At 36.0% G+C, this 24,171-nt stretch overlaps 1 protein-coding gene across 4 annotated transcripts in view; it reads left to right on the forward strand.

Moving 5' to 3' along the window:
- Positions 1-24,171, forward strand: part of LOC150080768 (plexin-A2-like) — a 1,384,718-nt gene that overhangs the window by 753,423 nt on the left and 607,124 nt on the right. For all 4 annotated transcript variants that reach the window (XM_090381170.1, XM_090381171.1, XM_090381172.1 and 1 more), the window contains one exon: positions 1,529-1,711. In XM_090381170.1, the coding sequence (XP_090237296.1) occupies positions 1,529-1,711 (183 nt within the window). The remainder of the gene's footprint in view (positions 1-1,528; positions 1,712-24,171) is intronic.

Below are 24,171 nucleotides of genomic sequence, written 5' to 3' on the forward strand. Positions count from 1 at the left end.
CTTTAACATGTGTTTGTTCTCCACGTGACTTTACCATGCAACTGTTATCATGCATAACTGAAAACTCCTTTTTATGGGTAAGCTGGAGGAATGGGTGACTTAAGAACAACAGTTAGACGCATGTGCTAGGAATTTCTTTGTCAGAAATGTCTAGCATACTGTCTATAATAGGGGCTTAAACCATTTCGTAATACACAGGCAAAAATATACGCAATACGTTTTCATATCTTTGCCCTCTCTTATCTCGTTAAATCATCGCCGGATTGTTAGATTCATGTGTACTAATCTCTAGATAAGGTGCCAGTAAGCATCGAAAAGGCCATGGAGGAAGTGGAATTAGCAATGTGGTTTTTTTTTTTTTTTTGGTAGTTATTGGCGCATCGGCTTCTGTGTCCATAATGCACCTCCCAAGGTTTTTGCAGTACTTTGATCCAAACCCGAGGTGGGATTCGAACCCGCGACCTTTGGGTTGCCAGGCAGGCACTTTGCCCACCCGGCTAGCCATGTGGTAATATTACTTATTACCACATTACTATTAAGTAATATTATAATTCTCTTTTTTAGAGAGGGGTTGCTTATTAGCAGTGAAACGTGGGAAATGCTTACTTGGCTTTTTTAATTTTGGAAACATTTTTTTTTTAGGATTCTTCCCCCAACCTTTTGAACTGTTTTCTCTAACCTTTAATTAAGGAGGATAACCGTAATTAAAGGCTTATTATTCATTTTATTATTATTATTTTATTTTATTTTTTAAATGAAGCGGAATATCAGAAAATCACCAACTACTGTTTAAATGAACGAAACGAAAGGCTTCACCTTTTATATCAAATTTTACTAACACAAGTATGGGAAAAGTGTTCGATGATATGATTCTTGGAATTAGCTCAAACCACTGGGCACTTTAATTGAAGTTATGTTAACTTAAAATTATGCCATAAACTTCGCCTTAGAGAACTGTTTCTAGTATATTAATAGGCATTGAATGAGACACTTCTAATCAAATGAGCACTTTATCCCGCAGGTTATGAAAAAATGTATTTATTCTTTTCAGAGTTCAGAAAGGAAGGATAAACTAATTGGAAAAAAAAAAAAAAAAACTGAGATTGTCTAACTGACGTTTCTGGTGTATAATTGTAATCAGCTTCCTCAGAGTGGAAACTTTCCACGAAACTACAACTGACTAAATTGGCCTCGTTGATCTTGAATTGGTTGGTATTCACAAAGAGACAGTTATATGTAACGTTAAGTAGGATAATGGTGAAAATTATCTTACTATAGTTGCTTTTTTATTACTATGTATTTTACATTAATAAATGAATTATAGTCTTTACATTAATTGGCGAATTTTACTCAAATACTTTTGAAAGTTCAAAATAACAAAAGGATGCGTATGCTATTTTTTCTTATGTTATCTTGACAGCTTTATTTCTAAGTTTCAACACGTTCTGCTATTATTTTATTATATTTTTGAGATGTATGATGCCCACTTTTTCGTTTTTCTCAAATCATGTTTATCTCTTATTCTTAGCAATTGCAAATTAGTGACGACTTCTGTGGCCAGGACGTAAATACTCCAATCGGAGGAAGTATGCCAATAGAAGCAACTGCCGTTTTAGAATTCACCGGAGTTTTGTTGACTGCTGTGGCAGCCATTTCAACTCACGACTACACTGTGGCATTTCTGGGTACTTCTACAGGCCATTTGATAAAGGTATGCCAAAGATGATCTTTCATTTTGTGCTATAATTTCTCAATATTTGTAAATTTCTCAAAGTATAGAAAGACTGATCACGCTCACTACTGAAGTTTAACTTTTTTATTTGTTTTTGAAAATAGTGAAGCACAGATTACTATCAGTAGCCGAGTGACGATTTAGCAGGACAGCTTAAAAAAAAAAAAAAAAAATTAAGAATTGTGCATTATTTATCATAAGTAACATGTAGTGGATTCTCCTGGTTTGTTCTTTACAGTTTACAGTCCCATGTGGGTTTAAAATTGAGTTTGTTTTGCTGTACCAAAAGATACTGATGTATTTTCGCCCTCAATAGGCGTTCCTTTGCAGGCTTTAACCCTGCTTTAGGCCTGTGCTTTTTGAGCACAATTTTTAACTGTAATTTGACACCCGGCCTCGTCATAGAAACTAATTATTTCTGAAATTTCTACTCAATATACAAAATTGAAACTCTCAATATACATAAACAGAAGTATATTCTTTAATTTCCTACCTTTAGCGCTCAGCAAAAACTATTAATTCACTCTAAAACAGCAAAAATGTACGATCACATTTCAATTTATTAATATAATATTGGGTTGGGCTGCTCACAGCCCAACCCAATGTAAACTGCACTTCTCTACTGTACTCTAATTATGACTGATAATTATCGGAATTATGACGGATTATTAATATAGCAATTATGTCTTGCACAAGCTTCCCCTCCCTTTTTTGTGTTTATTTGTGTTTAGCAGGTCTTGCTTCCCGCTTCTTAAATGGCATTTTATAAGATATTTGCAGAAAATATCCAAAGAAATGGGATCCAGGCATGAAGAGAAGATAATCCAAGAAAATAGATTAATCGTTCGTTTTCTTACAGTACATTGTATTTAAATTATTCACTTCGATTTTGTATTATAAATATATCAGCACATTATTGATTCATTGTTTGATAATGCATTACATATTTTTGTCTCAATCATTGTCATTATCATAGCTTGATTTATTGATAATTTTAGAGATTCTGTAATAATTGATTCTGAATTGTTCTGCGATTTTCATATAGAATTTTTTCCGTTATCATTTACCGAGCTTTGTTTTTTCCTTCGTGCTGTCAGTTCGTTATATCAAGCCGATAACTTCAGCTTTTTTCTTCTTTTTTCTTGCCTGTCCGATTTATCCAGCTTAAAGAAAAGTTTGATTCTTATAGATGATATACTAGCAGGATTTGTAGCTGAATAGTAAACACTATTGAGCTACAAATTTTAGGGGGGGGGGGTGAGAGTGGATGCGTCACCATTGCTGTATCACCTGGTGAATTTCTATTCGGGTTAAGTTTTCAGTAGTTTGATTTTTCTTAATTTCTTTAATATTTTGTAAATTTAATTTTTATCTTTTGTAAAGCTGGTAAACTATGTTAATTTCGGTATCTTGTAAGATTAAATTTAAGTTCAGTTAAATTCACAAGAATACTGAACTATATGCTTGAAAACCTTGTGGATTAACTCAAGACTTGAGGGACTCTTCAAGGCATTTTGTGCGTGATACTCACTTGTAGGTAGAAAAGACCTATTTTGTAGAAACATGAAAATATTTGAATTGTTGAAAGGGTCTTTGCCAATGTAGGAGGCCGTGAGGGTTCAGGGAAACTGATAGGTAGGGGAGGACACAGGTAAATACTGTTGCACACACCTCAAGTTATCTGTTGCCGCAAAAGCAGGTATTAGCAAGATGTGCGTGGGTGGCGATGCTTTAAACGGGAATCATTCCTATCCTTCAGTTAGTACGTTGGGATAGTAAACTAAACTAGAACACTTAGTCTTATCTGCGTCTCCAGTAATATCAGCGGTGTTGTCAATAAAATGTGTGAATTCCAACTACTGGTGGGGATTACTGATGCTGATATAATAAGGGTAACGGAAACGTAGGGGACAGTTAGTTTTACTATGGTGTGTATAATGCATTTAGGAAGAATAGCGATAGGTGGAGTGGCGGGGGGGGGGGGGTTATGCTTCTTATCAAAAGCAGCCTGGGTGCGACTAACGCTCTCAGAATCAGTTACCCATGCTAGTATAGAATCTGGGTGGGTGGGTTAGAAGCAAAGATATAATGAGAGTGGAATTTATCTACAGACCAGGAGACTTTGAGGATTATGACGACAGTCTCTACGTACAGATGGAATGGGCGATGAAGTGTGAATTGTCTTATTATGGGTGATTTAAATTTGACCCTTATGATTGGAGCAAGTGAGAGGGAAACTCAACACGGGGAACAAAACTTTTAAATCAGCTAGCTCAGCCTTTGACAAACTGGTGTCCGTAGACCAATGCCAGAGGGTCCGCGAAAGGTTCAGAAGGGGTATCAAGTTATATATATATATATACACACACACACACATCGGGATCCGCAAACTTTTTTTTTTTTTTTTTTTTTTTGAAGGGATCTGTAGATATCAATAGTTTGGGAGCCGCCGAGCTAGATGATTATCACTTGTAGTGGCATGTTAGGAAAAGTACTATGGACAAGAATATGAGAATATTTAGACTTAATTATCGCCCACGAAACCAAATAACATCATAGGGCTGATAGTACAGGAACCATTAGTGGCGAGTTAATGTGTAATTCTAAGTTGGATGATGGAGAGAGAGAGAGAGAGAGAGACAGACAGACAGAGGTAGTAATTGCGAAAGGCAGGAATCTGTTTAAATTTCAGCAAAGGAGACTGACCTATGACTCCCTAGTTGATATAGGCTACATGAATTGGGGATATAGCACACAGAGGGCGAGCACGTTAGAAGAACGGAATATCTTTAAAGCAGTGTTTCTCAACCTTTTTTTTAATTATCATCCCCTAATGGGCTTTATTATACAATTTTTTTTTCCTAATCGCCCCCCCCATGAAATTTTAAACAAGAATATACTTTATACTTACTCTTTTTATTCAATGGGATCCCTGAACCTGATGCTTCTTAGCTAAAAGTTCAATGTTCGGTATGATGTTAGTAAGTTTAATTCTAATGTCTTCTCTTGAACATATATCAGTTCTGTTTCTTTCCTTTGTTAATATTTTATTTACTGAACTAAAACCGCTTTTAACCATAAAAGACGTTGAAAAACAAGTGTTTTGGTCATTTCAGACCATATCGTTGGATAAAGAAATTTAGTTAAAAGGTATGGCAAATAAAAAAATAAAAAAAAAAGATTACTTGTTATTGATATGGTACATCTAGCAGTTTGTAATGAAATGCAGATATACATATAAACTTAGTATTCTCCATGACAGTTGTAAGTACCTTACAGCAAAAAAATTTTTTTTGGAGAGATCTGGGTTCAAATCTGATCAAAGAGAGTGGAGGAATTCCTAAAGGCCTCTGTTGTCAGTTGGAGAGGGAGAGAGAGAGAGAGAGAGAGAGAGGGAGCTCCATGAGTATTCCTAGTTTTTAAGCTCTCACAACATGCCTTAGAAACTGTAAGTATACACTTGTAGAGATGTTAACACATGATTAAAAACAATTTTTAAAAAATGACCATTTTATCAAGTGAGCTTGAGCACCGTGACAAAAGTAATCGATGCAAGAAAAATTATCAAAATATCGAATAAACAGTGTGGCTTATCTTAAAATTTAAAACATTAAATATGTGTTCTTCACTGAAGTGTAGAAAAGAAGCTATTTAATTTTTATTTTAATTAGAGTGAAAAATGAGAAAAATCTAGGAATTATTTTCTCTCTCCATAAATGCTGCTAGTATAGATTGTTATTCATTAATTATATCCAGGCCCTGACAAATTTCTTCAAGATCTAGGGTGCCACTGCCAAAATTTAATTGCCAGCTGTGGGGCGATTGTATACAAAAAAAAAAAAAAAAAATTTCTGCAGTTATGCAGTAAACTTTAACCAGTAAGATTCATTCCATACTGTGGTTTATAGTCTAGCACAGTGGTTTTCAACTTTTTTTTAATAATGACACCCCTAAGTAATTTATTTTATTTTGAAATTTTATTTTAGTTGTTTTTTAACCCCACAACTCAGCCATTACACCTTTTTCGAATTTATATTTGCATTCTTCGTTACATTTTAATTCAATGGGTTCTTGAATTTCTTCACTAGCAGACCCAGCATCGCATTCAGTTGGATCTAACATCCATGGCTTCACTTCAAAAGAAAATAAAATCTGAAAATCTATTTTTAATTTTACCCTTTAAAGAACACAAATGATCTGAATAGTTTTTAAGATCATTCTCGGTTGAGAGATTTATTGATTTCAGCTAACCATACCAAGAAATTGTTTTCTCATTAAATTGCTTTCAAATATTTTCAGTTTTTCAATGAAAGCTTTTAATACGCGTTTGCAGTTTATCACGATAATTAATTTCCCTTGAAGTTGAAGTGATACTTCATTAAGTTTTCGAAAAATTCAAGCCATATAGTATATGTTGTTTTTGTATTTGCTGATCCCATTTTGCTAAATCCGTATCTTCGCTTTCTAAAAAAAACTAATTATCGTATCAAAAAGATTTACAAATCTTGTTACAATTTCCTCTAGAAAGCCATCTGACTTCTGTTTGTAAAAGAAGCCTCACATACTGTTCTTCATTATCAACACAACTTTTTGAAAAGGCGATCATATTTGCAATGTGACTTTATTTTATTGATGGTTTTAATAACTATATTGAGAGATTGATAAAGAACTGTACTAATATTTTTTGCAACCAGATGTCGGTGCACATCAGTGTATTGCAAGAACTTCGGGACATGCTTCCTTTAGGTGGGCTATAAAACTTTTATCTTCAAACCATGGAGGTAGCACCATCAGCGGCCACAGGATACCAAATTTTCCAGTGGTACTTATTTTTCGCCAAACCATGTTTTTACAGCAGCAAAAATGGATGCTCCATTACACTTAGTTTCTATAGATTTTACACACAACATCTCTTCGTACAATTTACAATCATTATCGAAATAACGAACGTATGCCGTTAGAAAGGCCTTATTGTCAGTAAATGTGGATTCATCAATCTGAATAGAAAATTTTCTTTTTAATTTTTCAATTAGCTGCTCTACAATGTTAACTGACATCTCATCGATTCGTCTTCTGTTTGTTTGTTTGTTTGTTATTTAGTTTTTAGGAGCATTAGCAACTAAGGCCATACTGCTCCGGGATATGCGGTGGTCATTCCCTGACCTTTCCGCATCCTCCGTATTTGGTGGTGACGGGCTTGAACCCCGGTCTAATCAAGAAGCGTGTGCTACGCACCGCTGCTCCTTCCCACCTGGCTTCGGAGGCGCCTGATTCGTCTTCTAACTGAATTATTGCTCAATGGCAATGCTATTAAAATACTAGAAGGATTTTGATGCATCACTGTTGAAATTACAGTCTCTAATCTGAGTCGTATAACAGTCTCAACAACTGTATGAGCACTACTAGTTTTTGCAGTGATTTCTGGAATTTTATAAAACAATCATTCCATCGTCGTTTGTTTGTGTGTTCTTCTTAAATAATGAAGTAACGGTGATACGTTGCTCAAAATTCTGTTTTAAATTTTTAGAATATTCGATATGTTTACCAAATTTATCAGGATGTTTCCTTTTTAAGTGATCTAAAAGTCTTGATGGTTTCATAGCCTCATTTGAAAAAGAACTATTACACCTAAGACACATAGGCTGTCTTGAGTCGAATGGGCTTTGAATAAAATAATAAGCTAGATATTCATCCAGATACTGTCGACACTTTCGGCAGTTGCCGTGATTGATGATAGGTTGAATAACCACAAAGAATTAAATAATAAAATATAAACTATTTTTATTTAACTCTCATAGCCCATGTCACTCACAAAAGCACCACGGATCAAAAATAAACCACTTCCACAAGGAAACAATAAATCAATACTAATTGTCGCTTAGAAAGTAGAAACAAAAAAAAAACAAATTATGATATTAGGGTCCCCTGTAAATGATTACATCTACCCATTTATTTATTTTGTACTGGACGAAAAAATCCCAGTTTCTGGAGGAAAAAAACTTTGCTATCTACGCCTGAGACTGACTAACTCAGCCACGGAGTGAAAAAAGCCCACTAAAGTTCCTCGCGTCATCGACGGGATTCGAACCCGGGCCTTTTCCACCCGGTTTGGGGATGACGGTGACGATACTACTGTGCTACTGCGCAAAGTAGAAACAGTAGACTGAAACATTTCCTCATCCCATCCATGCCTCATATATTGACCAATGAAACAAAAGAATAAATAAATAAACCACGCCACGCCGCCGCCAAGATCGCAGCTGTCGGAAAGGCGCAAACGCCAAGCATTGCGGAGACGTTATCTCTGAAACTTAGCCATTTAATGCCTATGAAAAGCAAAGGTGGTTGAATTAAATTACGCCCACTAGCTTCCTTTTACCAAATTTATCACTCACTCCTAATATAATATACCTATATGTTAAAATTCAGTTGTATCAGGGGAAAAGCAAACCCAATGAGAGAAATTAAGGAATAAGATATCGTCGGGTAGGGTTGAACTTTGGAGGTCCACAAACCATTGTAATACCCATGATATTTTCGCCCCCGTTGAGAATCCCTGCTTTAAAGCAATAGTCAGGAAGGCATGAAAGCATTATTCCATTGTGAAAATAAACGGAGGAGGAAGCCGAAATGGACAGGAAGGCATGAATGCATTATGCCATTTTGAAAATAAACAGAGGAGGAAGCCGAAATGGATGAATAATCAGCTAGTCAGTTTAATAGGACAGGAAGATGACATGGAAAAGTTACATAGAAATGAAAAGTATTGATGGCTGTAACATCCTATTAGCTGATGTTTAATAGTACCACAGAAAAGATTAGGCTGGCAAACGCTGCCTATGAGACAGCAAAGAATGAGCACAATGAGATTTTCACATGTGGATGCAAAGAAAAAAAAATAACGAATCAAATCCGTGGGTAGTGGGTACGGAAAAGTCTTAGATAAACTAGCTGATGCTGAGGATGTATTGAACGGGTACTTCGCATTGATAATTACAGATGAAAGATGCTTCACTTTAAATGGAGCTGGAAGCATAAAATTAGCGATATTGAGATTCAGAATACTATTTGTTTTTAAAAATCTTTGAGTCTGAATGTTACGGTTCATGATGTTGATGGCATATAATCAGTAATTTTGAGGATATGACAAGAGAGTACATTGAATCATTAAGATTAATTACGAGGGCATTATTTGACTGAAGGAGTGACAAAGTCTCACCAATACATAACGATCTCTAAGAGAGAAGTGGTTAACTATCAAGCAACTACCGATTGGTCAATCTGACTTAAGTGGTAGGGAAAGTCATAGAGGAAATGATAATTGCAGTACAGGTTATTTCGACAGTGAAAGAAAAATCATGTTTAAACGACCTGGTTACCTCTTTTCGCAGTCGTTCACGGGTTCATTGATTTATTTGGATTTTATCAAAGCATTTGAGTCAGTCTCACAGTAGAGATTACAAGCTAGAATATGTTAGAATCACACGTAACATCCTTGGAGTGCATGGTGCAGGGTAGGAGGCAAAGGGTGGTGATTAATGATTAATTCTTCAAATAAGGCTAACGTAAGAAGTCTAGTATTCCTTTGGGTCGGTACTTGGGCCATTATTTCTGATTTTCTTAAATTACGTGGATGATAGGATACAGAGCGTGATGCCAAAATCTGGAGAGTAGTTAATTAATGAACAGTGCTAAGCGGCATTCCTTTAGGACAACTTAGATTTCAGAGATGGTGAGAGAAATGGCAGCTATGTTTTAATGCAACAAAATGGAAAGTCATGCGTTTGGGGAATGGTAACCCCGAGACTGATTTACAAACTTGCTGAGATTGAATTAAAAAAGAGATGATTAAGAAAGTCATTTGGCGGTTGTGATATGATCGTAATAAAGCTCTCCCTGTAGTGCTGACAGGTGGCAAGCAAGGCCGTGGTGGCCTATCGAACATTTGCTTGTAGATATAAGGGTGATCACAATCCTACTGTAGAAGTCAGTTATAAGATCACTCGTGGAATAATGTATACATGTATGGAGACAACCTAAGAAAAAACATTTGAACTTTTTGGACGGGTTCAAAGCCAGACAAATGTGCCTGCAAGATCGACAAAACGGTATTCCATATGAGGAATGACTTCGAATATATGGGCTATAGAAATTACTAAACATTTTACAGTGAACTTAATGGAGGACTGTAAAGTTCTAAAAGGAGTAAGTAAAATGAAAGAGAATTAACAACTGTTGTTAATTAATAGACTAGGCTCCCTCGATGGATGGTTGGCCTGACAGCTTGGTGAAATTGAAAAACCAGCTGGATGGGCTCGTACATTGAGGGGCGAATCACGTGCATAGTTTTATTATATAATAATAATTAATAATATTAACATTATTAATAGTAAACAAACAAATAATAAACATTAACTTTTGAATGGTGCAGGAAAAGCTAAAGGCTTCCTTGCACCATGTGACATACTGATACCAGGACACTGTGGATTGAGATTTTTTTACATTTATTTTATTTTTGCTAAAAAAATCCGCTAAAAATAGCATATTACCATTTCATTTTTAAAAATTGAGATATTTTAATTAAAATAACTCATTCAGATGGATAAAACTGATGCTAGGATGTTATACACAATTAATTGTAATTTAAATATTTGACAGTCATTAACCTTTTTGTTTTTAATTCCAGTTTTTGCATTTTTTTTTTTTTAACTCTTGTCCGTTTTTTAAGGTAAACGTTCCGTTGCGCGTCGCCACAGTTTCAAAATACAAAGTCCTTTTCCAGAATTTTTTGATCATAACTGTTATCTAAATGTTTGTAGAGATAAGAGGGATCATAATCCCGCTGTAGAGGGCAGTTGTAAGACCACATTGAAATACTGCATCTAAGTATGGGAAACTACTTAAATATTTTTGACGCATTCAAAGCCAAAAAGAGTGCCTGGCGAAATTACTTATTTGCACATATTTGAAATTAAAGTCACGGAACAAAAAATCAAATAGAAATTGTGCCTTGTACATATGGTAGTTCGACCTGCCTGATTGAGGATGTTTATGAAATCTAGAATAGGAAAAATGAAATCTAGAATAGGATAATTATTCAAAAATCAGCTAGATAGGCAGCTTTGAGGGGTGAATCACGTGGGGGTAGTGAATGAAGTATTCGTTCATTAAAGACCCCGAAATATTTTGCCACATGCTTTTAGCCATTATATATATATATTAAAACATTATTCTATTAAGTTTTTTGTTATCGAAAGGCACAATAAATACTTAATAAAAACAGGTCGGCTGTAAAAGATGGCATTCTCACGAGAAAGCAGGCTAAAAAAAATTAAGAACAGTAATTAAACTTTTTACATACCCTCCTTTTTAATCCTTTGTCTTTTTATCACTGAGGACCAACATCGCTTTGTTTTTTTTTTTTTTTTGTTTTTTTTTTTCTAGATTAATTTTGACGGATTTTAGACATGCACCAAGATGTGTAACAATTCACCATTAGGATGAACCTTTGGCTCACAAGTGATTGATTACACTTTCTATTTCTGTACTCGTTCTCTCTTTAGACTTTTCGAAACTATCACCATCGATCTTGTAGATTGTTAACGTTTGTAAAGGATGTCTAGAATAGTAATACATCTAGCTTTGGGTAAGTAAACACCTTTATACAACGGCTTTGCAATCTATTTTTCCCGGTTTGCTTTGTGCTAAAGCGTTGTTAGTAATTTGGGCAATTTACTTTCCTTGCAATGGCTTTGTATTCATATACCATACATCTTCTGTAGTGTTCGAGTTCGTCACAATAGACTACACACCACACACAAACTCAGGTTTTCTCACCCATTTGTCACTCTTTTGTATGTATTCTATCACTTTATCTTTGTGGCAGTAAGCTTTCCGCTTTAAATTCTTTATATCTGAAATGTTGGTTAGTGACCATCTCCTTTATATTATGAATTTGCGTTCTCATTTTCATTTGTTCAGTGCATATATAATTTGAAATCAAGATCACGATAAATAATCTGTATAAGTCATTGTCAGCTCTTTGCACTGATATAGTCAAAATTGAAAATGTAAAACCAGACTTCAACTTAATGAAAGTTCCCCACTAATTTATTGTTTGGACTCGTGTATTGATCTTTGAATTTCTGTTCAGATTGAAACAATAACTTCTTTAATACAACATGTGATCAGCATCTCATTTGGAGGTTCCATATAAAATGTAGATTGGATTTGTGTTATATAAAGTACACGTGGCTCCATCTGTTCTGATAAATTTGATTTTGGAAATGAGGTTCTTCGTATTGATAATGAATGAATTCTAAACTTTTAGCTAAAATTTTACTCGAAAGGTGGACTTGCTGTAATTATTGTCATTTCATACGTACCGAAATGAAATTAGATTATTTTCTCTTTTCGATTTGGCAACCGCAACAAATAGAATTTAGTATTCAGTGTGATGAGCTTCTGATTTGAATGGCCATTTCTTTCCTTTTTTGAATCTTTTTCCTTTGGAAATCTAAATACTCTTTATTTCCAAATGAAAATTATTTTTACTTTCAGATAAAAATATTTTCTACAGCAACTTTATTCCTCTCCCACAGAAAGAGGGAGAAAAGGTTGCTAGTTAGAATAAATTATACGTGGTGAGGAAATCTGCGTTCAGCCAGTTTTTGAGATACAGTAGATTTTCCATACAAAGAAAATTCTGTTATAGAATGAACACATTTTATACATGTTACCGTAATAGCCCGAAATTTCAGACTTTTTACCGAAGTGGTTTGGTAAAAGAATATTAACACATCTGAATTTATTTCCCACTGTTACCATTCTGATATACACTGGCGTTCCAAGAAAGTGCATGACCTAGGAATTTCACATTTCTAACCCTTTTTCGCGATGGTATGTTACATTAATGACTAGCTTCTTTCTGCAGATTCCACAGGATGTCAACAGTTCTCCATAGGACTCAAGTCCCGGCTGTTTCCTGGCCAGATAAGAGTTGTAATTGACCGTTCTTCCAACCATATTTTCACCTGTAACAAATGTAAACGTATTACTGTAAAATCGCTAATGCAGAAATGAAGCTAAAGTAACTACAAAAGTGCATAGTGACACTTTTCGCCCGATGACAAGGAGCAGAGTCGTCCTGATAGATGCTGTTACTTGGCAAGTTGAAATAGTCTCTAATGGTTGGCAGCAATTTGCCTGCCAGTATAGCGAGGTATTCAATGGCATTTACAGAACGTTTTATAAACTGCAGGTGACCTACTCCGCGATACGAAGTGCACCCCCCTATCATTTGGTTGGTAGGAAATTTCACTGTAGACACCATACAGTCTGAATGGTATTCTTCACCACGTCTACGGCGAAGTCTCCCATCACAGCCATGCAGGTTCAATTTCTTATCCGAGAAAATAATTAACTTCCACTGCTCGGGGGTCCATGTGACATGCTCCTTACACCAAATGAATCGGGTCTTTTTCATTTTTTGTGTGAGGAGGGTCTTCTTCTTAGGACGACGGGCTACAAGTTCATTTTTCAAGAGGCGTCTCCTGACTGTTACTGGACTTGCTGCCACTCCTGTATATTCTTCCCATTTTCTTTTCAGCTCAGACGAAGAAGCTTTAAGGATTTTTAAAGCATAAGCGCTTCAAAACGCGGTCCTCTTTTAGCGTCGAGACTCGTTTGCGTCCGATTCCTTGTTTTCCTATCACAGAACCAGTATTCTTGAGTTTGAAAAGAAATCTACTCACTGTCCACTGATTCCCAGACACTCTATAAGCAATATGACGGGAAGAACAACCTTCCTCATGTAAAGCAACAATAGCACTCTTTCTTCGTGGCGTCAACTGCATGTAACTCGCCATCCTGACACAGTCAAGGAATGACTGCAACTTTTGCAGACCGTACTTATATAACTGAAGTAACAGCTGATGCAGTATTACGTCATCACCTACGCGTGTCAATCTTATCTGATGTAATCTATAAGAAATATTGCCATGTATGTACGTTATTCGGACGACAATTACAATTTTAGGGGGTGATGCACTTTCTTTGAACACCGTACTATCACCTAGTATTTGAGTCCGTTGGTAACAGGCCATTTGATAATCATATTTGCTAATTCTTTTCAGTTATGACTAAAGTATTGTATTTATTTAATAGTAGTAGTAATCGAGGCATGTGATGCAAGAAAGCAAGCTTATGTAGCATCAGACCAACAAAAAAAAAAACCATTTCGCACGTGCATTCCCTCTAAACGTTTGTCCAGTTCCTCCTTGAATTTATTTAAGCTATCAACTCCTACAACAACAACAGATGGAAGTTTGTTTCAGCAATCAACCACCCGCTGGCTAAAGGCAAATTTCCGCACATCTATTCTATAACTGCCTTTCCTCAATTTGAATTTATGCACCCTCAGGTTCGTGATCTGAGCAAAACGAAGAATCCCATCAGAATTGGGCCTGCTCAACCCATTCAAAGCCTTATACACCTCAATCATGTCTCCTCGTAGGTGGCTAGTCTTCAGACGCTGCAATTTGCAGAACTTAAGTCTCTCTTGGTAAGACCACCCTTTCGTTCCCCTCACCAATCTTGTTGCCCTTCTCTGTACTCTCTCAAGCATCTATTTATTTATTTATTTACAAGCTTCTCGCCAACATGGCACTCAGACCCTAGATAATGGTGAGGACGCTGAGAATTACAAATATTCAATACAAAACAGACATTAGTATTAAAATATATACACAATTTTGATTAACAAAACAGGGTAAATAGAAATTTCCAGGGACTAAGTCAAATAACTTGCTCATATCCAATAAACTGTCGAAACTGTTCTTTACTTCCAGCTCACGAGTAACTGTGTCAAAATAGCTTACCAGGTTAGATAAATATGATTTCCCCTTAACAAAACCATATTGTCTGTCATTCAGAATGCCATTTCTATCAAAATGCCCGTGGATTGAACTCTTTCATCATTTCCTCCTAGATTTTCCCTATAACTGAAATCAGACTAAACGGTTACTAACTTCACTTTTAGAAACGCCTTTATGTATTGGCGATATGTTGACATTTCTCCAATCCAAAGGATTCTCAAGTCCAATGATGCCCTCATAATTAGCCTTATTGCCTTTAAGTTCAAAAATATTTCTAATAAACAGTCATCTGTAATTTCAAAATCGCCCTCTTTGTCTCAGCCTCACTTGCACAGCTCCTCCTCCGTGTGAAGGACCTTTACTCAATAAAGATCGATGCAAAGAACCTATTCATCACCAGCACCAGTTGGGTTATCTAAGAGTTTTTCACACCCTGTACACAAGAGTCCGGTCTAATTCATTTTCTATGTATTAGCATACATTGAAAACTCGTCTCCTTTCTTTGCTCTCTTAGCCAGTGCTTTTTCATGCCCAGTTTTGGTTTCCCTAACCTTATCTGCAGACTATTATAGATCAACTTGTAGCTGTTGTGTGGGCTTCAATACTTTTCATTGCTCTGGAACTTCCACATCTTTTTCTGTTCTATTAGATTGGCCAGTTTCGTATTCGTTCATCTTGGCATCCTCCTCATGCTGTGTTTTTTTAATGTTATATATGCAATCATGGCTTCTATGATTACTGCTTTAAAGGTATTCCATAATTGTAATATAGACAGTCTAAGTGTAAAATTAATATTGACACCGTTCTGATTCTTTAGGTTAGTGGGGACGTTTTTTCTATTTCGGCCGAATTGAGAGTGCGAAAAATGGTCGAAAAATTTTATCTAAGAATTTGCTTAGAATTTTGCTGCGGTATTGGGAAATCGACGCTATTGAACTGTTAAAAGAAACCTTTGGGAATCTGTATTTAGGTACTCCCCCGAATATAGTGAATATGTTATGCAAGAAACGTATATTCCGCATAACATATATTCACTATGTTATAGTGAATATATGTTATGCGGGGATAGGAGATATAATTCCCCTATTCCTGTTTTTTTTCAATAATTGAAAAAGTAAATAAAGCAGAGATTGTTATTGTTGTCCCTTTTAGGTACTGCTCGATTATCTATTTACCAATTTTTAAACAAGTATGAGTGATATTCAGTAGATTCGAAATATAGTGAATATCCTGCCCAGACAACCTTATCGGAAACGAGAATGAACCAGAAAATTACACTACCCAACGAGATTTTTACGTCTGGCAAATCAGTGGTTGTTTCTGGTCAAGTTTTATGTATAGAATTTAAAATCAATCATAAAAATTTCCTATCACGTCACAGTTTTAAGATATAGATAGATAACTGGATTCTGTATAAAGATATCATTATTGTTTGAAATACAATTTTTAAACTTATTAGTTGGTTTTGTTTATTGGGCTAAAAGTACATCATTACTATTCTTGCAATATAGTAGATTTTGATGCACTTTTCCAGACAAGTCAGTATTTTTATTAATTTTATTACACCATTCAACTGTTCAATATATAGTGTATGATAAACTACGCTACAAGAATTCACCTTCTGTTCAAATTTACCAATGGCTTTTACTGTTTTTAGGTTAATGCATTGTTAAAATGGAGAAGACAAAACACAGAACTTGCATCGATCACCCAGACAATTTCTGCTATGTTTGTGGACACTTAACCCCAAAAACTCAGAAGAAGAAAATATACAATGTGTCACAAAAGTTGCATATTCTTTGTACTTCGGCTGCAAGATCGGTGACCAAGAAAAAAATTAGTTATATGGAAGGCTGAGAGAATTACCTTTTGCCCTCCCTATGGTGTGGCGCGAGCCCAAGAATCATTTCAACGACTGCTATTTCGGCATGACAAAAATAAAAGGTATTTCCAAAAAGAGCAAGGACTGCATCAAATATCCAAACATCCCACCAGCAATTAGGCCAGTACCACACTGTAAAGAACTGCCAGTATCTGTTCCACCAAAATCTTGGGGTGTTGGAAATAGTGATGAAGGTACAGAAGAAATCGTTTTACGAGATGTCGCGGAACCATGTATTTCACATGATTAGGACTACGAGCCAGAAAAAGAAAAGGCCTAACACTACATTGAACAAAAAGAATTAAGCGACTTGATCAGAGACTTGGGGTTACCCAAAGAGAAGGCTGAATTACTCGGATCCAGGCTACAACAGTGGAACTTACTCTCCAAAGGTACAAACATTACAGTATACCGTAAGCGAAATGAAGAGTTTTCAAGATATTTTGCAATGCAAAACAGCATGTCTGCAAAGACATCGTTGGTCTTTTGCACGAACTAAACATTGATCACAATACCTCTGAATGGCGTTTGTTCATTGATGCCTCAAAGCTAAGTTTGAAAGCAGTATTGCTGCATAATGGAAATACTTTATCATCATTTCCTCTTGTTCATACTGTGTTGGCCTGAAAGAAACTTACTATAGTATGTACCAGATTCTTGCTGTTATACGTTCCAATGACTGTGGTTGGAATATTTGTGGTGATCTCAAAGATATTGGACTGCTTGTTGGGTTGCGAGATGGTTTCTCTAAATGCTGTTGTTTCCTGTGTTTGTGGGATAGTCGTGCAACAGCCAAACAATAGTTGGCACAACACTGGGACAAGAGAGGACAAGAGAGAGGAATATATTCCCGGCAAAAGCAATGTAAAGTATGTTCCATTGGTTGATCCACAAAAGGTTTTTCTTCCCCCTTTACACATCAAGCTTGGACTAATTAAGAATATCACTAAGGCACTGGATAAAGAAAGCAGAGGCTTCGCATATTTACTGAAAACGTTTCCAAATTTATCTCATGCAAAGCTGAAGGAAGGAATTTTCATAGGTCCTCAAAGAAGAAAGCTCCTAAAAGATGAAGAATTTCAAAGAAACCTGAATGATGTTGAACTGGCTGCATTGAGATCTTTCAAGGCTGTGGTACACAGATTCCACGGAAAGAGAAAAGAAGAGAACTGTGAGTAACTGGTGACAAACTTGCTGAAATGTTTCAAGAACATGGGATGCCGAATGTCATTGAAAATGCATTCCCTTCATTGCCATCTGGATTTCTTTCCTGAAAACTTAGCAGATGTCAGTGATGAACAAGGAGAGCGCTTCCACCAGGATAGCTGCGATGGAAAAAGCGATATGAAGGTCGCTGGGACTCTGCCATGATGGGAGATTACTGTTGGTTCCTTAAATGGGAAAGCAATCTGGAGTATAAAAGGAAATCAAGTGGGAAACATGTCTAAGTAACATATACTGTGTGTAATAATTACAACCAAGTATACTGATATTGTATAAAAACAGGGAATTTAAAAAAAAAAAATGCTTGTATTTTGATGTAGACGTGATATAAGTAAAAGATTGATATCTTCATAATCATGACATTAATTTTGTTCAGAACAACCAACTTTCGTTCCAGAAGTATGACGGAAAAAAAAATTTTGTCGGGTAGTGTTATCATTTCCATTTTCGCATGTTGCCAACAATCTTTCTTTGGTGGATTTAATATCCAAAGAAATCTGCTTAAGAGGATCTCTCTCACACACACACACACACACACACACACACACACAGTTTGACTTACCTGGTCTAGACAGTATGAAAACCTGTTTAAACCTGATACTGTGCCCTTAACACCGTTCTGATTCTTTGCGTCAGTGTAGACGTTTTTCTATATCGGCCGAATTTAGAGTGCAAAAAAAGTCGAAAAATTTTAGCTTCTATTCTATTCTTCGCAATGAAAGAGTCAAAGTTCGCTACTATCAAAAAAGAAGGGGAAAAAAAAGTGCGACGGAATCATTCAAATGTTGAAATAGTGTTGATCATCATCTTTGATTCTTCGGACGTGATTCACTCCACGTCAGTCAGTGAATTATCAGTTCTACAGAATTGTGTTGTAGCGACCGCAATAAAAAGTTAGGAAGAAAAGCCGTGAACTTTGGTATGGCAAGAGCTAATTCTGCATTAAGATAACTCACGAGTTCCTATAGATCCTGACACTCCATAGTCTAACGTCATACTGTCTTGTGACAATTATTTCCAACAATGGGGAAAACATTCTCTAGCAGACATTAACATCCAACGGCTGCACATTGCTCATACTCTATATTATTGGTTAAAATATGTACTGATGGATCGAAGTCTAAGAGTGGATCGGGTGCAGCAATAGTATTACCTGACATCACCATTTCTGTATGACTTCCCGCAGATTGTAGTAGTTACGCCACAGAATTACTGTATATGCCATAAAGCTAGCTCTATAAAATATTTTCTTCCTCTCAAGCCGAAAGAGCATAATATACGCAGATTCGCAAATCGTCCTTATTAGCCTTACAAAACATTTCCCCACCTATTCATCCCTTACTAAAGCTGATTTGTCTCAGATAGCATCGGCAAAAAGTTGTCTTCTGTTGGATCTCTTGCCTTTTTGGAATTTCAGGAAATGAGATGCTGCTGCCAAATAGCCATCCAGCACAGCCCCACCAATTTCTTAGTACCGTTCACTGGTTACAAAATAATTGTAGTATATGTTAAGGACGACGAGCACTTCAGTGGAAAGTGCAAATTCGTAATAAACTCCCTCAAGTTAAATATGTACCAAAATTATGGGCTTCCAGCTTCATTACAAACAGACTAGAAGTAATCCTAGCGAGAACCCGAATAGTCCATACTCATTTACCTCATCTGTTCCTTTTGTCAGGAACTGACTCTGCACAGTGTACTCACAGTCAAACATATAACAATATCCCTCCATTGTCAGTCAGCTCTCTCGAAAAGTTACAGGAAATTTTGTCGCTTAGCTATAAAACTCAAATGTCACGGAATTTTTCGCCTTTGTGAAACGAACAGAATTATATGACCGCCTCTAACTGCTTCCACAGCAGCCAATACCGGTAGTATGAATCACTTTGATAGGAGCAATATGGCCTAAGTAGCCATTGCATCGAAAACTCCAACAAGAAAAACAACAGCATTCGCGTTCTCTCTGCAACTAAGTGGGGAGCAAATTGCATAAGCATTTTAGATTTATATAGAGCCTTGATAAGATATCAACTAGCCTACGGAGCACCAGTAATAGCTCAGTAAAACCCAGTGCCCTTCGCTGGCTTGACCCCATTCAGCTTATCGTAATACGCATTGCCATAGGGAAAAATTTTCCCAAAGTGTAGGATGCGCCCGGGAAGGGGATTGCTGTTTTTGTGAAGTTCTTTTTAACGAAACATGGACAAACTCCTTTGTTTTTTAATGCTTTGCTTAGTTTATGACGTAGCTTAGTTATCACACAGTACTGTCGAATTCTAACTCAGAGCCTCGGCGTTTTAAGGAACGCTCTTAGAGTGGCCATTTCCAAATTCTAACCTCGATATCATAAATTATCTTGCAAGAGGCATCTATTCTAACTAATTCAATTATGAAACATTTTTATTTCAAATGTTTGATATTAAATTTTACAGTATTGTAAACTGTTAATTTACAAAATTATGTATACATACAGCTATATATATATATATATATATATATATATATATATATATATATATATATATATATTTTTTTTTTTTTTTTAAATCATATCTCTTTATTTGTCCTCCTTGTGAAAGGGCCGTGAAATTTATATCTTTTAAGAGGGCCGGTAGGATTAAAGTTTGGTAACCTTTCTTTCTAAGAACATTCCATCTCTGGATCATTGTATCTCCTTCATAGTCTGTATGTAGAAGCACATAAACACCTCTCTTTATCAGATGACAACAATAACTTATATTACACAATCCATATAAAATTAGATCAATATGTATGCCTAAACACCCAAACTGGCAGATACTTTTTTTTGCTCCCCATTACTGGACTATACCAAAACCGCCCTGCTGCTAATCATCCTCTAGGACTGAGAATCAAATAACTGTTAGCAGACTTGCACCTGATTTTTCATAATGTTGTAAGCCATTCCGGCTTTCCTTGGAGCTTGGCTCCATCTCCATGTGATTTCTATCTCCATAAATGGAAAAAAAATCTTCACTGTATACACGAAAAATATTTCTAACAATTGTACTACGCTATATTAGACAGTTTCAACTACGTTCTACTGCATACGGATGATACCTAAATAGCTGTGGTTTTCCCAAAACATCACATTAGCCTGTCAGCTACCATACGAGTTTCAGTGTGTTTTCTGCTGAACTAGTAGCAGCAGTTCAGATGATTTTGAAGTACAGTATATTGAAAACTCCTACAACCAAAAGAGTATAATTTTCTCAGACGCGTTAAGTGACCTCCAAACCCTGAAAATGCCATGAAACCACCCACTCATCCGTTTTAAAGAAATAATTACCTCCTTGACAGAACTTCGGAAAAAGTGCATACTTCTGTTGGGTTCCATAACATATGGCAACCCTTGCATTTAATTAGCTAACAACTCTGCAAATTTGGCTGTCTCGATAACGGATGAGAGCAGGAAACAAGAGATAGTCGACTGCAAATAGGTCATACAAATAGGATCCCCCTCGGTGTCATGACTGTAACACATTGCTTACAATCAGATTTATCTTCACTGAATGTATAAGACGTGGAAGAAAACACTAGAACCTTCACACTCCAGCCACTAATGAAGTCCCAGTCACATTATCCCACTTTGGGTAATGAAATTAATGTCTCGAACATTTTCATTTTCTAAAAATGATTACTGTGTATCACCTCCTTTAGGTAGTGATATCCCTTCCCCGAACTGGATAACTTACTAGTTACCATATGTATGACGCGCTATGGCCATAGAAGTCCATGCACCCAAGAAATTTTCAAGAAAGAACAAGCATCTATTGAGAAGAATAGAAATGCTAAATTAAACTGTCAGTCAGTTCTTTTCTACCTTAGCTTCTGTTGCAAAGTTTTTCTTTTACTGCAGCAGAAATGAAGAGTAATATTCGTGACTTAAGTATAGCGCAAGTGTAGAAATACTTACAGAACATGCTTGTCTCATGTCCGCCAACAAAGCGTGTCTGTTAATTGGGAACATATCCCGTCCTTTATCCAGATGAGTGGACTCCTTAAATATCCAGGGTTCTAAGCTTAGCGCGAAGCTTATTGGCGCCATGATAGGTACATTAATCCAACAGTATCTTTCTTTAGATTCCTTATTCGATTTTCAACACGACGGGTGCCACTGTTCAAGTGCTGCAAGCGCTTCCACATATTACATTTATTACGATACAGTAATCGCCGTTCATTAGAAATACTTGAGGTTTTTATTATTCCTTAGTTCCCCACCTTTTTACTTTGAAAGACTTCATTCAGTCATATTAGTATTATCATATTACTGTGGAGATGTAGGAACTGTATAATGTTAAACTAGGAGGGAAAAAGATTCTTGCAGTATATGGGTTTAATATGTATTCATTAATGTGTTGATACAAGTAATTATGTATACGCTAAGATTATTTTTATTTAAGCATTTCAGATTATGGCGATAACGTTTTAAAATTAAACTACACAGATTGATATTCCGAAAACTCCAATTTTATTTATCTTGTGGAATATTTTGAAATTTAAAAATTCACCCTAATTAAAACAGATAATCATTTACAGTATTTTTTGCTCATGCTGCATTTGTATTGCTGTATGATTGTCTCTTTTATTTATCAACTAAAAGTATATTTTATAATTGAAAGTAAGCTCTGCTGATTTCTGACTTCTGAGGTAGTGTTCATGGTTCTTGTATCATTTCATTAATGATTGCTAATGTGGATATCGTCAGTGTAGATCCACGGGGAGTGATGGTGGTAGTTGGGGGATGATGTTTCGGTTTACGTCCCTCGTCATTTCTGGACAAGATTCGTGGAGAGGCGCCTCCGTAGCCAGGTGGGAAGGAGCAGCAGTGCGTAGCACACGCTTCTTGATTAGACCGGTGTTCGAGCCCGTCACCACCAAATATGGAGGATGCGGAAAGATCAGGAATGACCACCGCATATTCACGGAGCAATATGGCTTTAGTTGCTAATGCTCCTAAAAACCAAACAAACAAACAATTTTAATTTTACCGATTTGAATTCAGTTTTTTCGATTGCATAATAAAATAATATGCTTTTTGTTAACTAAATAATCTAGAAATCTTGTGGCGGCAGTCGTGTTTGATATATTAGTATTATATTCAAAGGCTCTGATCCCTATCACCCCCCCCCCCCAACACACACACACACACACGCAAAGAGAGAAAGACCAAAATGTTGAACCTGCGGGTACCATGCTGGCCTAAGAAATAAAGACCGTGGATTCGAATCTCACCTTCCGGTATGGGTGTTGCGATTGTTCAAGATTTTTTATATGCTGGCAGGGACTGCCTAATATAATAAATAAGGTATAAATGGTGTTATTTGATTTCAATAATCAACTCACCTTAAAAAAATAAATATATGCTACTGTGAACTAGTATTCCTTTTGCTCTATCACACGGTATTCCACAGGTTACCTCCTTTAGAGTGTTATGTTTATACTATATCTAAATAATATATTTTTTTTTTCTCGTGATTCACGAGAAAAAAAGTGGTAACGATTAGCGTATGATTTGAAGTGCCACAAAGTTAATTTATCCTCTGAAAGAGCAGAACTTTTTTTCTCTCTCTGATTGATAATTGATAAATAATAATACCTTTGAAGTTTTCTCTCAAATTAATAAAAATCTGTGAGCCTATCAGCCTATACATTATAAATATTGCTGGAGTTAACTGTAGCGTCTTACAGCGAGACACTGTAGCGTGCTGCAACGTGATTTCTTCCCCCAAAAGCCATTACTACCAAAATATTTCACGTTAAAACCACAAATTAAAACCAATTAAAATTTTTTGGGTTTCAGAGTGCAACAAATTCAATGTGTTTTAATGTAGTGGTAACGTAATAGACCTTTACTTGCAGTACGAGTATAGCAATTTCTGTGCTGCACATAAAAGTATGTTATGTTACCATGTCTATTAGATATTCCAAGAAACACCACTTTATCGTTGGAAAAAACGTTGGAACACGCCCAAATGAAACCCAAAAGATATCTCTTAGCCGCCGCAGCACCTAAAGCAGTAGAGAAAATTAAATACAATTGATTAGGTCATGAATATTCCTTAAAAATTCCTTAATGCTGATCTGCCGGGGTAAAAACAGGAAGAGGAAAAATGAACTTGGAACCCATTCCTATCTCACTTTCGGTGGGGGGGGGGGGGATATCTGAGATTATCTTTATTTCGCATAAGTTTAAATTTACATAAAAATATCATAAAAATTGATCATTCTTCTTCTTTTCCTTTATTTTGTAAGAAGAGAAACAGGTATATTATTGGTACTAATCTTTTATCATTGCTATCTTTAGGACTAACAACCACTTGGTGCAGCTCTTTGGAATGTAGGTAATGTGAAGAGCGTCAATTATGCTTTATTCCATTTTAAAATGGAATTAACTCCGTTTTAAAAAAAAATCTGCGTAGATATTGTATAATGTGCAT

The sequence above is a fragment of the Mastigoproctus giganteus genome, chromosome 9 (genome assembly GCF_048544385.1).
Source record: "Mastigoproctus giganteus isolate SK-2022 chromosome 9, ASM4854438v1, whole genome shotgun sequence".
Lineage (NCBI taxonomy): Eukaryota > Metazoa > Arthropoda > Arachnida > Uropygi > Thelyphonidae > Mastigoproctus > Mastigoproctus giganteus.